The sequence below is a fragment of the Ostrea edulis genome, chromosome 1, assembly GCF_947568905.1.
Source record: "Ostrea edulis chromosome 1, xbOstEdul1.1, whole genome shotgun sequence".
Lineage (NCBI taxonomy): Eukaryota > Metazoa > Mollusca > Bivalvia > Ostreida > Ostreidae > Ostrea > Ostrea edulis.
The window spans coordinates 23,577,262-23,593,780 of NC_079164.1; the positions used below are offsets into that span (position 1 = coordinate 23,577,262).

The 16,519-nt window shown below is 35.2% G+C and overlaps 2 protein-coding genes across 2 annotated transcripts in view; one reads left to right on the top strand and one right to left on the bottom strand.

Annotated features, from left to right (window-relative positions):
• LOC125663732 (uncharacterized) overlaps positions 1–16,519 on the top strand; it is a 102,305-nt gene that overhangs the window by 50,062 nt on the left and 35,724 nt on the right. The gene's annotated exons all lie outside the window — the stretch shown is intronic.
• LOC125663730 (sialin-like) lies at positions 1,949–10,452 on the bottom strand. Its single transcript, XM_048896063.2, has 11 exons — positions 10,292–10,452; positions 8,927–9,147; positions 8,210–8,443; positions 7,521–7,608; positions 6,961–7,056; positions 5,985–6,115; positions 4,653–4,802; positions 4,164–4,296; positions 3,838–3,988; positions 3,622–3,712; positions 1,949–3,180 (listed from the first exon to the last, which is right to left on the bottom strand). The coding sequence occupies exons 1-11, from the start codon at positions 10,320–10,322 to the stop codon at positions 2,812–2,814; spliced, it is 1,695 nt and encodes a 564-aa protein (XP_048752020.2). The 5' UTR covers positions 10,323–10,452; the 3' UTR covers positions 1,949–2,811.

Consider the following 16,519-nt stretch of genomic DNA (forward strand, 5'->3'; position numbering starts at 1 on the left):
CCTACTGTGTCAACTCCGAGGACCCGTGACAGTCACACCTGATGCCGAGCGTTTGGCGATGGAACTGTCACTACCTGTTTAACGACTTAGGTCTGTCGCGGCCGGGATTCGAACCCTGGCTTTCCGCATGCAGGGCGAACGCTCTAACCTCTCGGCCAGCGCGGCGGTTCCTCAGCCTTTCAATAAACCTTCTATGTCAGCCTTTGAATAAACCTTCTTGTATCCACAATGTCTGGCACTTTGACCTCAACAGACATGTATTTTGATTTTAAATCGAAGATGGTGAGCCTATATTCGTCGAAATTTCTGATCCCTTGGTGGACATTACATGACAGTTAAATGCGGCACAATGAGACAATTTATCAGGTCTGCATAAACTTGGTTGTAACTGACAACATCAGCAAAGGCAGATAGCTGAGAAACTCTAAATCTAATTTTTCAATCTGTTGTGCGTTGTGCATAAAATCACATGTATTTTATTCATGTTGTATACATATAAACTTAGTTTCTTGAACACACAGTTCATTTTACATATGTCACGTGGGGATCCGGGTAAGAATAGGTCCTCAGTACCATTTGCTTGTCGTAACAGGCGACTAAAGGGGGTGGTCCTTCGGACGAGACCGCAAAAACCGAGGTCACGTGTCACAGTAGGTCTTGCACGATCTCTCCCTGCCCAAAGACCATAAACGTTGATCATAGGCCTACATTTTGCAGCCCTTCACCGGCAATGGTGATGTCATATCTTCACAAGTCAAGGGTTATTGATTCGTTACCTCGCACTAACCCCTGACTTGTGAAGATGTGGTTGATGTCTCCATATGAATTAAAAATTCTCGTGCCCAACGTTAAATAGTATACAACCAACCATTCTACACAGTTACCGTTTCCAATAATTAATCTTTAACGGTTACATTTGCATTAAATTCAAATGCAATTTTTGAAAGTGTCATTTCAATATATGAATCCCATTTCTTTTAACCATCCATTTGTTGTCGGTCAACAAGTTGAAACAGTCATGGATTAGCAACGGATATTTTCTCCAATATGATTAATAGGATTGACATTATGACGCCATTGTAATTGATTAGTGTGGTACAATATCATTGTGATTTGTTTTCAAATGATCAAAGTTTATCATAAGAAAGTCCTAATGGAATGTAAATATTTTCTAAATATATTATATTGACTTATTATTGTATACTTGACTGGGCAAGTACTAGTTGACTGAGGTTGTATGGCGAGGTCAACCAATACTTGACCAAGTCCGTATAGTCACGAGTAGACCTCATCAAATGTCAATGACTGCTTTATTAAATGATCAGGAATTATAACAGTTTTCACATTTTTTTGTCTTATTCTTCATCAAATAAAAGAATGTGCATTAAAAGCACCATACCGAGCGAAGTTCGGACGAGTCAGAGGCCCGTCCGCCAAGCAAGGCTCTAAAGGTAACACTTATGTCAAAGTAAAAAGTTCAAATCGTCAAAAGAAAAAATATAATCTCTCTGTGAGCCGTATGGGCGCCATCATCATTAAATGCTTCAGCAGTTATTTGAGTTTAAATTTGACTGCCACGAATGCAAGACTCTGACGTGCAATTTGTAATTTAGACACTCAAATTGTTCAAAATGGTATTATTATTATTATTATTGTAACAATTTTTAGCAAATCTTCTAAGTAGAAAAACAGTAACACGATTAGTAGATGAACAAGTTCATGAGTTTCTTTGAATAAAAATATACGATATTACAGTATATACGCTTAATTATTTACTAATTTGAATTCGTTGTTTAAAATTGTTTATTTTCAGCTGTCTTTTAAATTGCAAACGGTTTATTGGTGTTGTTTATGATTGTTTGGTTGAAAGAGAAAACATGGAAGCTAAATGTGACGTCACAAAGCACGCTATACCAACAAAGGTATCATACAAGAAATCAACAGTAAAAATATCTGCATTATCTAATTTTTGGAAAGACTTGGCGTTCATACATACAGATAAACTTCCTCCCACTTCCGACTACTAAATTGCAATCATATGGTATATTAATCACTTATTTCCTAAGTCATAAGTGCTTTACACATAGATAATTGAGCAATGTTGATAATACAGATGTAGTATAGACAAATATGTCTCTGGTGAGGATCCCCTCTGGTTTAAAAGCTCAGAATAACTGACTAGCCAGACCTAGTATGCAGGCCCTATATCTAACACTACTGTATTGTTTCCCTCCAGAGAAAGAGGTGTCCCGACTACCAGCACCTGTGGGGCGACGTTCTGGAGGCAGTCACTCTCTCCCGCCGGAGATTATATCCGTATCCAAACGTGGACACCAAATGTAACAGAGACAAAGGATAAGTTGAGGACCAGTGATAAGAGTCCAGAGCTCTACCGATCGAGGTCAGTCCACTAGCCAGAGCTAGTAGGAAGACCACATGTCTAACATTACCACACAGATATATTTTGAATGTCAAATATTGATATGTACCCTGTTAAGGGTGGATCCAGAACAGTTTCAAATGGTTGAATGTAGCTACTCAAGATGATACCTTTTTCCGGCCAAACATTTTTATTAATGGGATTTTACATCTACTTGTACACAGAATTAGAATATAACTACATTGGATGGGGTGAGGTAAATGAATTTAGCACAAGGAATGTATCATATATCGTTAGTTGTTAATCATCATTGAAATGACAGGCTAACATGATACCCCGGTAGGTTATATAAGTTATCACGGTGGTAGTAATTAAGTATGTTAAATAAACATGCAGTTATATTCTAATTATGTGTACAATTAAATATAAAATCAATATTGTACAATTGTGACTTCTTTATGGTCACCTGAATGCTGATCTGAGTCGTCACGGCGCTTTATAACAGAACTGTACGCTGAAGCCTCGTTTTCAGCTGAGGTGATCTCTGTGGATTCTTCACGATCGGTTGCCTTTCCTTCATTCTGTGAACTAGTGTCTTCTTTATCTTTGTTTGTGGGTAACAATGTAAAGTTTTTATCGAGTTGATTTTCCTCTGTCTTACTTATTTTGACTTCTATCTCTACTTCATCACGGGCCCAATCCTGTATCGTTCCACTGGCAAACAAACCGAAAACGATGGCGCCAAATAGGTCAAATCCGGCGCAAACAAAGAAGACGTATCGCCATTCTGATTGTGATTTCTACAACGAAGCCAAAGTTGATTTAATTTTGTTGATTGAATTTCCCATCAGAGGGTTGAGTATATTTTCTATCAAGAATATAACTAGTATATATTATATATATATATATATATATTGAAAGTGGATACTAGAGACAATGTTGTGTTATGTCTGTATATGCTGTTGTGTTGAATTATGGTACAATATACATGTTTATTACACCTGGTGATTATTACGAAAGTCTTGTAAAAAAAAATAATAATAAGGAAATACAGTGAAACCTGACTCATCCGACATGCACTGGGAGAACAGACAATATTTTGTCGGAATACACAGTGTTTGAACTCTCTGAATGAACAATGTAAAAAAAAAATGAAAATATGAAATTAAAAGAATGCAAAGTCAAATGGATTCATCAGGTGTCAGATTAGGCAGTTTTCACTGTAACTACAGCTTGATTACATTTGGCGTGAGTGCTCCGGCAACAATAGGTGCTACCATCCCTGGTACCGTGGCTACAGTATTAGTGATACCGTAAAGCACACCAGCATACCTAATTAGATAAAAACAGAATAAATGAAATGTATACTGGATTCAAACATTGGTTGAAATAGCATAGCGTCTTATACAAATGAATCCTACAATCAATTTCAATCAAAATTGTAGAAATTATTCTACTTTGGAGCAAAGTCGACATGGTTGACAGTGTATCCAGCTCTACACAGACCAGTGAACATAACTGCAACAGAGAGCAGCGCCACAGCAACATCTCGCTGCTCACAAGTGATGTAGCCGACAGCCACCGACATTACTCCGGCACCAATAAATGCTGTAACGAAACAACCACTCAAATTATGCAATGGTGAACCTCTGTCACTTTGAACTTGTCCACATGACCTTGAATAGTTATATATGATCAATATGCATACCATTAGGATAGAAACGCGCAGAACAAGCATACAATATTATGCAGATATAAAAAGTATCTCTTGCTAAAAATATACCCAAATTTTGGTAGAGTTTCCTGGTGTGAGTAGTGTTAAGGACGCCTTTGGATCGGAGAATATCTGCTGTTTGACCAGCGATGAAGCCTGACACAGCCTGACATATGTATGGTACTGCCGACAGCGTTCCGTTCTGTGGGGAAATGTTTGTGGTTTTAGAGCAATTTGCAATAAATGATATATTACTGGTGTCACACTAAAAACGATTGATGTGAATATTATGTCGCTTATTATTTGACAAATGACCAAATTTGGCATCAGGAGTTGGTTTGGTTTTTTTTTTTTATTTTTTTTATTTCAGTTGCAATTTCTATATTTAGCTTGAATTCAGTGAGAGGCCTTCTGCAGACGATGATTTATTTGTCTGCAACAGGACAAATAAAAGGTACCCACTCGGTCAGCGAAGACAATAGGAAATATATATATATTCCTACAATAATATGTACGTGCATTTTACATTATTGTTTATAAATAAAAATAGGTACTTACTTTTTTGATATTGAACTTCAGAACTTCTTTCATAAAGGTAGGAAGACTAGTCAACAGTGTGTAATTTGTCCAGTTATTGCAAGCATGCGCAGTCAGACATGCCCATACCGCAGAAGACATAGCTATAGACTTCCAAGGCGTTTTCAACGTCTAAAAGATATAAAAGGATTATAGTTATGATGGACCATTGTTTATAGAAGGCGGGTCGTGTGGGTAATGGTGAATATCGAAAGTGAAGCTGTAGCCTCTCGTTGTTGTTTTTTATTATTAAATTAAACTAATGTTTACACAAACATATTAACGTCTGTTGGATTCCCATGTGCACGAATTGTGTTCCATTATCAGCTGACCTGAGTTTTTTTTTTCTTATGAAGCAGAATTTATTCAAGAGCTTTAACATGAGAAAAAAAATATCTTACTTTAGCTTTCAAATCGACAGACAGATACATCGACGACGTTTTATCTATTAACAATAATAATCTCCATTCATTTTCCGATCCTATATATCCCTGTGAACTCGAAATAAAAGACACCCGAGAGTCTTACATACCTGCTTCATATATAGTAATTTTAATGAACGTATATGTCTATGGTAAACTGACAGCATCCCCTTGTGATAACAAGCTAACTTCAGTTTCTCCATTGTCAACTTCCCATATTTGTGTAGCAATATTCCATTATCTCCTGCATATGCCGTTTATGTCTCTCAACTGATTCAATACGCTAAAGCATGTTCTTCGTATGATCAATTTTTAATCAATCAGGCCACAAACAAATAAGTTGATATTACAGGGGTTTCAACGATCTTCTTTAAAGTCAACATTTTGCAAATTCGATGGTTATAGCCAACAAGCTATCACTGGGTCAACTGCTACCTAACGTGATTCATACCAATCGTTAGGCCGTTCTTTCACATACTGATTTGACAACGGATTACTCCGTTTACCTGATCAAAATATAAGGCTCACGGCAGGTGTGACCGGCCAACAGGGGATGATTGCTCCTCCTGAGCATCTGATCCCACTTCTGGCATATCGTATCTGTCCTCTTAATTTTTTATTGAAGATTTGTGAGATTGGTCACTTCGTTATCTTCACTTGTTCATATACATACATCCAAATAACGACTGACAAATTTATATACTTTAGAACGCATGCTGATTCGCATAAACGACAAAGCCGTTTATGAAAGAATAGTCAGCAGTCCTAGGTACATGTATATATATTTTCTATTTTCCTCGTTACATACATTTATATCAAGTGCATACTATACTTGTACAGCATTAAATGTATATATGACAAATTAGATAAATGCAATTTGTAATGAAAGTACCCGAACGTTTGTGTTATACTCAATGGAGGAGTTTATATACTTTCTCTCGGCCTCGGAAATTCGGGGATGTAGATCTGGAGTGTCAGCCGTAACATAGAACCACACAAACACCCACAACATCGTGAGACCACCTTCAATTATAAAGCTGATCATCATTCCATTTGGATTAAACATTTAATGCCCAGTATCATTATTATTTATCTCATGTTTACTCCTTTATCCAGTGGATATCATCCATTACATAAATGTTTATTAAATATTACATTATGTTTTCCTACGCCGTTTGTGACGTCACAAACAAACGTCAATTTTACGTAGTTTGTTTAGAAAATGTCAGGAAGCAAAATTCCCAAAAATACAGTACTAACAGAAATGAATAACCGGAGGGGGTTATCATATGATAAAAAAAATTGTGGTTTGATATGATTTATATTCAACGAGTTGTGTGCTTTTTATCCCCGAGCCTTGGTGAGGTGATAGGACACACACAACTCGTTGAATACAAATCATATCAAACCACAAGCCATGGAAATCCTATATATATTCAATGCTTTGATTGATTGATTGATTGAGAGAGAGAGAGAGAGAGCTGCGAATACACACATGTACTTTGTTTCACGAGTTGGTCCACTTTGTTTACTTTTCACACTGCTCTATAAGGAATTTTACCTAGTACGAGTTAATTGTTGCACTGATGACCATCATTAATGAACTTGTCCTCATTTGAGAATAATTATGTTATCCATTATTTCTTCGCGCTTGGTGGATATATCCACTGGATGAATAGGACGTGTCCTAATTCGCCCCTTATATAATTTATTGATTAGCAAACCAAATACATATACAAGTAAGTGTAATTTGCACTGTACATGTACGTATGCTTTTAGATTTAGTGCCAGCCTTTTTATAAACATATTTTAAAATAACTGTAAGCAATGTTAATTATCAAGTACACGTCTATTTATCAAACTGATACCTGAAATGTAGAAGATTGAACCCCATCCATTGTCAAATCCGTATTGACACAAAAATCCTGAAGAAGACAAAGTCAATACCATTCCAAACATTGTTCCTAAAACATAAAAATATAATTCAATTCTTTACTTTCGCAAGAGATCTTCGATGTTATAACAGGCAATTCAGTAAAGAGCTATCACTTCAAATGTGTGTGTTGTTTTGTTTGGCTGAAAAACGAGTACTCATGTACTTATGATCAGGATAATATAAGCTGTGGTGGAATGGATCGAGGGATGTGTCATTGAGGAAATTCGAACTCCTGATCATTTGCTTTTGGCTTTGCTATTGTTGTTTTGTTATTTCACTTCTAGTTTTGCACTTCGTTGAATCCAAAATGTGGCATTACTTTGCATTAGAGAGCAAAAAAAGGATTGAAATAAAAAAGAAAGAAAGAAATGTCTTTCATTAATCTAATTAATGTTTTATTAGTAGTTTGAATATCCTTGATGACACACACCTATATCATTACGAATGACATGCATATGGGCTGAAACGTAAAATAAATCAAACTACTAGTACCTAAATACGTGAAGGAGATCAGTTTACTTCTCTCTAATGGTGGTGCCCATCGACCCCATAATGACTGGACTGAGGGAAAAGACACTGCCTAAAATAACCAAATATACCATGTAAAGGGTTACCCAATCAACTATCTCGCTCCCAACAAATGGATATGATAAAAGTGTCTGTGATAGATATTATATATGATAAAAGTGTCTGTGATAGATATTATATATGATAAAAGTGTCTGTGATAGATATTATATATGATAAAAGTGTCTGTGATAGATATTATATATGATAAAAGTGTCTGTGATAGATATTATATATGATAAAAGTGTCTGTGATAGATATTATATATGATAAAAGTGTCTGTGATAGATATTATATATGATAAAAGTGTCTGTGATAGATATTATATATGATAAAAGTGTCTGTGATAGATATTATATATGATAAAAGTGTCTGTGATAGATATTATATATGATAAAAGTGTCTGTGATAGATATTATATATGATAAAAGTGTCTGTGATAGATATTATATATGATAAAAGTGTCTGTGATAGATATTATATATGATAAAAGTGTCTGTGATAGATATTATATATGATAAAAGTGTCTGTGATAGATATTATATATGATGTGTCTATGATAGATATTATATATGATGTGTCTATGATAGATATTGCCGGAGACGTTCTTCTCACCGTTGAAACTCCTAGAAGAATCCGTAGTACGTACACTAAGACAATCGACGTGCGTGCGCATACCGGAAAGAGAAGTGTGCAAATAGAGGCTATGAACATTCCAATACCAAATACACGTCTTCCTCCAAACCTGTCGGACAGCCATCCTGCAGGAATCTGAGTGACAATGTAACCGTAGAAGAATGATGCTAGAATGGTGGATTGCGTGGTTTTGGACCAATCAAATTCTGCATGCTGGAAGATGAAGTTATCCAAGTGTAAAATATATTGGGATGTGTATTTTCATAGATACACTTGAGTGAATTCTATAAAATAGATATACCCGGTGGAAAGGAAATGTTGATAATTTGTTTTTACATTAGACTGCAATTATATTTGTTATTTTGATAGAATATTATCGAAAGCGGTTTAACCGTAGCATGGTTTTGATATCAACCTAGCATAAAAAGCTACGCCTCATACTATTTTTGAATTAGTACATGATTAGTGTATAACTTTAGCTATTGATCTTAATTATAGTTTTATTTTAGTCATCTGACAGATGTAAGATCGTATGCCGTTTAATTTCATTTAATTGTGTTTTATTCCTTTTCTTACCCGTTTAAAGCACCTTAGAGTAATTAGTTTTATATAAGACGCTATATGAATTTTATTATTATTATTATTTATTCTATCTGGCGCCATTTAAAGATTAACGTACAACATGTATGTCGGTACCTCGTTCACACTGCTCTCCTCGTCTAAGGTACAGAGACCCACGGCACTGATATTGCTGTTGTTAAGAGTGGTACTGTTGGCTATGGAATTCTGGGATTTTACCATACAGACAATTGCGACGCTGAGATTCACACGGACAGCGTAAACGAGAATAAAGCCAAAGAAACCGACGTATGCCGTTTTCCAGCGCTGAGAGAGACAGCATGGCACATCGTCCTCACCTACAATAATATCAGGTAACGTTATTCTCAGCGACTGGGAAAATTTACCACATCTACAAGATGGACCGGTTTTTCTGGCAGCTGAATTTAAGTTGAACGCAATCTGGCGCGTTTGCACTTTCATTCTTGCAAACTTGCATCCATCATTTAAAGTCCACATGAATGATGTACTGATGTCTGTGTGCAAGTGCATGGACTTCTTAAAAATCCTAATATAAAACCTAAAACAAAATGAAAGGACTTCCAATGCTTTTTTATTTGGTTACAAGGAGATAAACACTCTCTTCAATTGGACAGGAATGAAAAATGAAAATATTTTGGGTGGGTGGCGATTTTTTTCCTTTTATGTATAAATTTCCCTTGTAGATTACTTTCTTTTTAGTTTAGGATTTTATATAGAAACCCTTCCAGAATATATCATCACATATTTTCAAACGCAAGTACACCATAGATGCAAAATTAAAATCAGAAGGATAGATCTTTGTCCTTTTAGAATTCTTCAGTTGTCTTGTTAGCTCCATTGAGTATGGTCTTAGGCTGCAGGTAGAGCTTTCGAGCACTGTAGGAGGTTCCCTTTTTTTCGTAGGGGTTTACACGGAAATGCATTGTTAAAAAATTATCTATTTTGTTTTTGCTACATGAGACAAACTTTCCAATTTCCATCACCGCAGCATTATTACATATATTTGATAGCTAAGAGACTTATCAGTAATTCGGGGTTAAATGCGTTGATCAAACAAATGGTATGTACAATCGGTTACGACACAGATAAAAAAAAAGTTAGAGCAACTTCGAAAAAACTGTAAATCAAAAAGTGCAAAATCATACTGTGATCAAATTGAATTTTTTGAGGGGATTAATTTTCCCCCTAGGAATGCATAAAATCTAAACTAAACTGATCATGATGAGGTTAGAGAGTTTTCTATGCGCTTTTTTTTTTTTTTTTTTTTTTGGTTTGTTTTGGGTATAGCAAACTTTCCGGGGGAAGTTTAACGATGTGAAAATATCTCATAACAAGACACAAAACAACCATTTTTTGCAATTCTAGGATTTTCCTAATTTGATAAGCTTTGAAATTTTACATTAACAGTTAGATGTCACTAATACATCTACAGCACAATAACTCACGCAGAATTAGTCTTACCCTCAGAGTCTTTGCTTTTCTGTTCCTTCATTTTCCCTCTGCCAGGATGATATAAAGATGAAACATATATCGAATGTGTCACCTTTCGCCACCCCGAAATATCGAGGTTCCTACCATCTTAAGTATCTAATCTTGCTCGGAGATGTATTTACACATAAAGATTATAAATCACCACCCTAATTCCGAAGTTTCCACATTCCGTGTGTATTTTTCTTTTAGTTAATTTTTTTCCATATAATTACACGCAAGACGGTTTTGAAATAAAGCTCTATATGAGTGTCTTAATGTTTTGAACACGACCAAGGACATGAATGCTATTAAAATGATAAAAGTTTGATGATATTTGGATATTGCATTCATATGTACATTACAACTTTAAAAGTGTAGAATGGTGGAGCGGGTTGGATTAGACTTTATTTTGTTTGTAGTACTTTTAAGCCCCTTCGAGAATTTTTCATTCATATTAAGCCTCATCTTCGCAAGCCAAAAGTAAGCAAATCGTACACTTGATAGAGATGTCACTAGACGTAGATCAGGTGTCAGAAATTTAGACCTACCTGTATGCGTGACGTTCGGTGCCTTAGCTATGAGGGTTCTTTATCGTCCGTGCCAATGCCCGCCGTGACAGAAACCTTAAATTTAAGATCTCATCCGAAAGACCCACAATTCTCACTTCTAAATGCCAAGTGTTTGTCCAAGAAGCAGTGACTGTCTACAGTAAAACCTGATTACAGTGAACACACTTATAAAGAATTCACCCTTACAGCAAAGCGATTTTATTCTTTTTAGTCTTAAAACATGTCAAGTTGTTTTGGGGTGTTTTTGGGAGGGATACATCGAATTAAGTTTATATGGAATCAAAATTGTTTGTGCCCAGCTTTTCCCTATAGGCATGTTTTACTGTTATTTTACGTCTTTCGTTTGAGAAAAGTAAGTTTTCGTTTAAAGTAGGGTGCAAATCATTTATGTGCCTTCCGTGCGATGTGTTGGGTTGGGGGGAAATAAATGGACCGGTCGCTCAAACTTACCTAATTTATCTGGAACCCCTTCGTTGAATACTGGATCATTTCACCATGATCACGATGGCCCGCGGTGATACTGCGCTTTTAAAGACTCCATCACGTGTCACGTTTTCTGGCACGTTTCGATCGTAGTAGAACGCGTGTGAGTGCGTGAACGGGGGGTTATTGACAGTAAGTTTCTAGTCGCATGTCCAATGTAGTTCACACAACTGAATTCCACTGCTGCGCTATATGATTTTGGCAAATATTATACGCGTACAGTGTATTCTAAAGTTGTTTGTTATTCTTTTGTGGCAAATACGATACTTGTAATATTTATGTATACTCATTGATAGCATTGTAATCTTTTAGTTGGTGATGTATTAGCATTTGTAATAATTTATGCTCTTTACATCACACATTGGGTGACTGTTATAATCGTTGGGCAAAAACAGTAAATGGACCTAAAAATAAATTTGTGTTAGCATGTGATGTTAGAAAGACGCTATATAGTGTCATCACGTGACCTTGATTCCAGTATTTGCATTAGAAGACCGCTTTGGATAAGAGAAAGGTATGTCCTGTTGCTTAACGGGGACTCCGTGGTGATATTTTACTTAGATATACGGTCGTGGTTATACTTGCCTGTAAGGATAAAAGGATAAAGCGCACCCACTGCTCTTTGAAATGAATTGTAATCTCGCACGTGCCTCTTAGCCACGTGGAGGAAAATCATTTCACGGACGTTAATTGCACGGAGTTCGTTGTATTTTGTTAAAGATATATAGAATTGGCAAAGCATCTATTTGTGAGAAGCCGGGGGAAACTTCTTAATTAGAAATTTCCCATTGCAGTATTTAGAATGTTTATCAAAGAGAGAAATGCATTGCTACAACAATTTAGTTACTAGATAATTGTTTTCAGAATAGCCCCTTTGTTGGAAGCGTTAGAAAATCAAGCAGCAAATTTTGTTGTCTCCTCGTTTTTTAATCCCTCAAGTTCAGTGTATTCTCCCAAACCATCATTGCTACATGAGGTACAATATTAACACACGTACATTAGTGAATAAAACTAGTCAGAGGTACAATATATAGAAAGAGACATGACAAAAAGTATATATATATATAACGAGAATCAGGGACGACAGAGTGTTATATACATGCGTATATATATTTTCTTTGATAAAGACAATTTGATAGTTTCTTAGATTTACTTAAAATGATTTAGGCATTGTTTAAATGTTTTTGATTAATTGTTCGAAATCTATAATTGAAATTTAATTGTTTTATTTGATCATTAGAAAGAACATTGCTGCACCTGTTTGTAATTTCTCAAACTTGACATTTTTCTCCCCGTCCCACTGTATCGATGCTATTCGCTTGTAATTGTTATCAGATTTATGGTCAGATCTAAGACTGGTGTTTCTTTGAATTTGTTATGCTTACTCAAAATGTTTCCTGTCCTGTAAATTAATGTCTTTGAGCTTTCCCCTAATTTTAGTACCGTTTTTAAATTTGTTTCATTGGTTCATTTAATGAAAAGTGGGAGGAGTTGTCAAAGATGAGACGTGCGTGAGTTTGTCTGTTATTCACTTTTTACTTTTTACTTTTACTTTGGACTCTTACAAATTTTTGTGTTAAAAATGCAGTTTTTAATTTTGTACTTTTTGGACTTGAATAAATTCTAAACTTTATAAGGAATTATTATTTACAAAACAACGAAAACACTACAAGAGAGCGTGTACAAGGTTTTTCAACTTTTTTTTTTTAGTTGACATTAGTTCTGTAAAATTAATAACACAGGTATTTAGGGGTAATAATTGCCCAGCCCAGATAATCTTTCCTTATATCAATCAATGTTTTACATTCTAGAATATATTGAAACTCGTCAGCAATTTGAGCATTATTACACAGTGTGCAAGGTCTTTCACAAAGTGGTATTCCGTGTATTACATGTATATGTAAAAAAAATTCTGCAATGGTTGTTACCTTCATCGCCCATTAGAACAACAGAGAAAGACACTTTATTGTTTATATTTATATCTTTATGTATTTTTGGAAAATTTAAACCAGGTTTAAGTACTAAAATATCATATAGTTGACCCATTCCTTACCTTAAACGGAACAGCCGATGCGCCCTTTCACCTTGATGACGCTCCCTATTTGGTAATAATTACACAGACAGGTGGTACTGAAAACCGTATCGAAGTACAGTAGTTTACAAACAAACATGCATTCATTGTATGATGAAAGCAATGTCAATTTCAAAAAAAAAAAATAAGAGAAAAGATTCAGTGAATGTAAATATTGTTTGTTTAATAACAGAAGTTTATAGTGTGATCTTGTTCGTGCCATATGTTGGATACACCGCTCGTATTCAAAATTTTCTGTATACAATCCAATCAAGGATTTTAAAACATCCCCGTGGTATACAAAAACGATACGTCTCATGCATCTGCTGCGTGGTTATACACTAGTCTGTCTTCATCCTGAGAGCTGAGATATATATTGCTTCTCTCAATGAGTTTGGTTAAGGAAGTGTAATTGTGATGAAACAGTTATTAATTGTAACTGCTATATACTAGATCAGAGCTTGCAAGCTTTTCTTTGAGATAAAATATTATGGTAGCATCTGTTGAATGTTAGCATCTGAGCATTTACATGTGCTGTCTTACAGTGCACTAGAAACCTAGCAATTGAATTTTGGGTTCAAAATATGTCATCACAGTTATGTGAGTCATATAAAACTGTATCTGAAGGGGGTGATTTGACGCGTGTAGGTATGTACATGCAAGGCAAATATTTACAAAATAGAAAATGGAATCAGATTTAATTGAATCGGATCAAGTTTTGAAATCAGATAAACTAATGAAATCAGAAAAAGTTATAGAATGGAATGAATTTATGGATTCAGATAGATTATTAATGTATTTTCATTAAAAGTTTTTTACAATAGAATACACATAATTACTTCACATTTAACCATCTTTAGTCTAACTTTTCAAACAAGTGATTTCGATGGCTATGGTCATGATTGATTTAAATACACGTTAGTTTTAGATAGTTTCTGATTATGATATTTCTATAATGTTATTGAAAAGAATTTTTGTATGTGTGTATCAACAAATTCTTAAAAATTATCCAAAGGATTTTAATTAAAAAGGTATATTAAACTATTTTTTCTGTATAAAAATTGAGCAAACGTCATCATACATGGATAGAAGACGCAACGTTAAATCTTGCACTCGCAAAACATGACAACTTTTCTACTTCATATCACAATTCAAATACACGTTAATTGTAAATAGTGTTTGAATATGATATTTGTATGATGTTATTGAAAAGAATTTTGTGTGTGTGTGTGTTAATAACGTTTTAAAAATCATCCAAAGCAATTTAATTAACAAGGTATATTGAACTATTTTTTCTGAATAAGAATTGAGAAAACGTCATCAGACACAGGTTAAAGGCGCAACGTTAAATCTTGCACTCGCAAAACATCCCAACTTTGCTACTTCATATCACAAAAAATATACGTAATACATGGATATAATTACTATATATAGAAAGTACACACCCTGTATAGTATTAGGGCATAACATTACCAACTTCTGATAATAGGCCAAAATTGACCTTAGTGTACCTTCTCCTTACTAACGTGTTGATGTTAATCACCTTGAGAGTAGTGAGTTGCAACTCTAGCAGAGCTTTGTAATCTCATTAATTTATTTTCAGTCGAACAATTTGTTTTACCTGTTTAGATCACACCGGTATGATTTCCTGAGCGTTACAATGAATACTTATATAACTATATAAATATCAGTGGTTTTTTCTTTGGTACACTAGAATATTTCGTTAACGTTAGCGCATAACTTTAATTAACGTATGAAAGGTGAAGATAACGAACAGTGATGTGATCATTCTCATAACTCCTATAAGCAATACAAAATAGATAGTTGGGCAAACACGGACCCCTGGACACACCAGAGGTGGGATCAGGTGCCTAGGAGTAAGCATCCCCAGTCGATCGGTCACACCCGTCGTCAGCCCCATATCCTGATCAGGTAAACGGAGTTATCCGTAGTCAAAATCAGTGTGCCAAGAACGGCCTAACAATCGGTATGAAACACGTCAGACAGCATTTGACCCAATGGTAGGTTGTATTGACGAACTAGATAGTTATAACGACCATAGACTTTGTGAAATGCTGACTTCAATCGAGACTGTTGAAACCCCTGTACAATTAACTTGTTTGTCAGTAGCTTGCCTCGATTTAAAAACTGACTATACGCAGAACAAGCTCTTACGTATCGAATCAGTTGAGAGATATAAACACCATATGCAGGTGATAATGGAATATTGCTACATAGATATGGGAAGTTGACGATGAAGAAACTGAAATCACCCCGTTTGTCATACAGTTGAGTTGTCAGTTTGCCGTTAGTGTCTACTTTCAATAAAATATCTAAGTATGAAGCAGAAGTGGACGACACTGTGGTGTCTTTTATTTTGAGCTCACAGGGATAAATCGAATCGACATATGAATGAAAGTTATTATTGTCAATAGACAAAACGTCGTCGATATATCTAAATGTCGAATTGAAGGAGATTTTTTCTTCTCCCGTAGAAGTTTTGAATAAATCCTGCTTCATATGAATATAGAAACAGGTCAGCTAACAAAGGAGCACAATTCGTGCCCATGGGAATCCCAACAAACTGTTGGAAGACATGATCACCAAAGACCACGAAGATATTGTTAATGAGGAACTCTAGCATATTTTTTATTTCAACTTCAGAGCGTGGAATCAGAGTGGTATTTCACAAAGCAAATTTTTGGATGACTGATCACTAGATATGAATATTTCCGTTTTCCATTTTTGTTGAAGAAGTAACTTTCTATGATGTCAAAAAGTCTAGTCTTTAATTTATCGTGAGGAATGGTCGTGTATAGTGTTGAAAAGTCATAGGATTTGATGTTATTGATTTGGGAAAAGTTTTGCGATTTCAAGATTACTAAAAGTTCTTTAAAGTATTTTTAGAATCCACATTTGGTTAACACCACTTCTGGCAAACGTAGTCGCACAGTAAGTTTGAAGTTTCTCCTTCACGGCTGTTCATATTTTCGTGAGGAACAAAGATAGGGGCTTGGTAGAGCACTTACCGGATCCAGCAATGTATCTTTGTAAGGGTTTTTATGTACACTGTAGTTTAGGAATCCAGTATAGGTA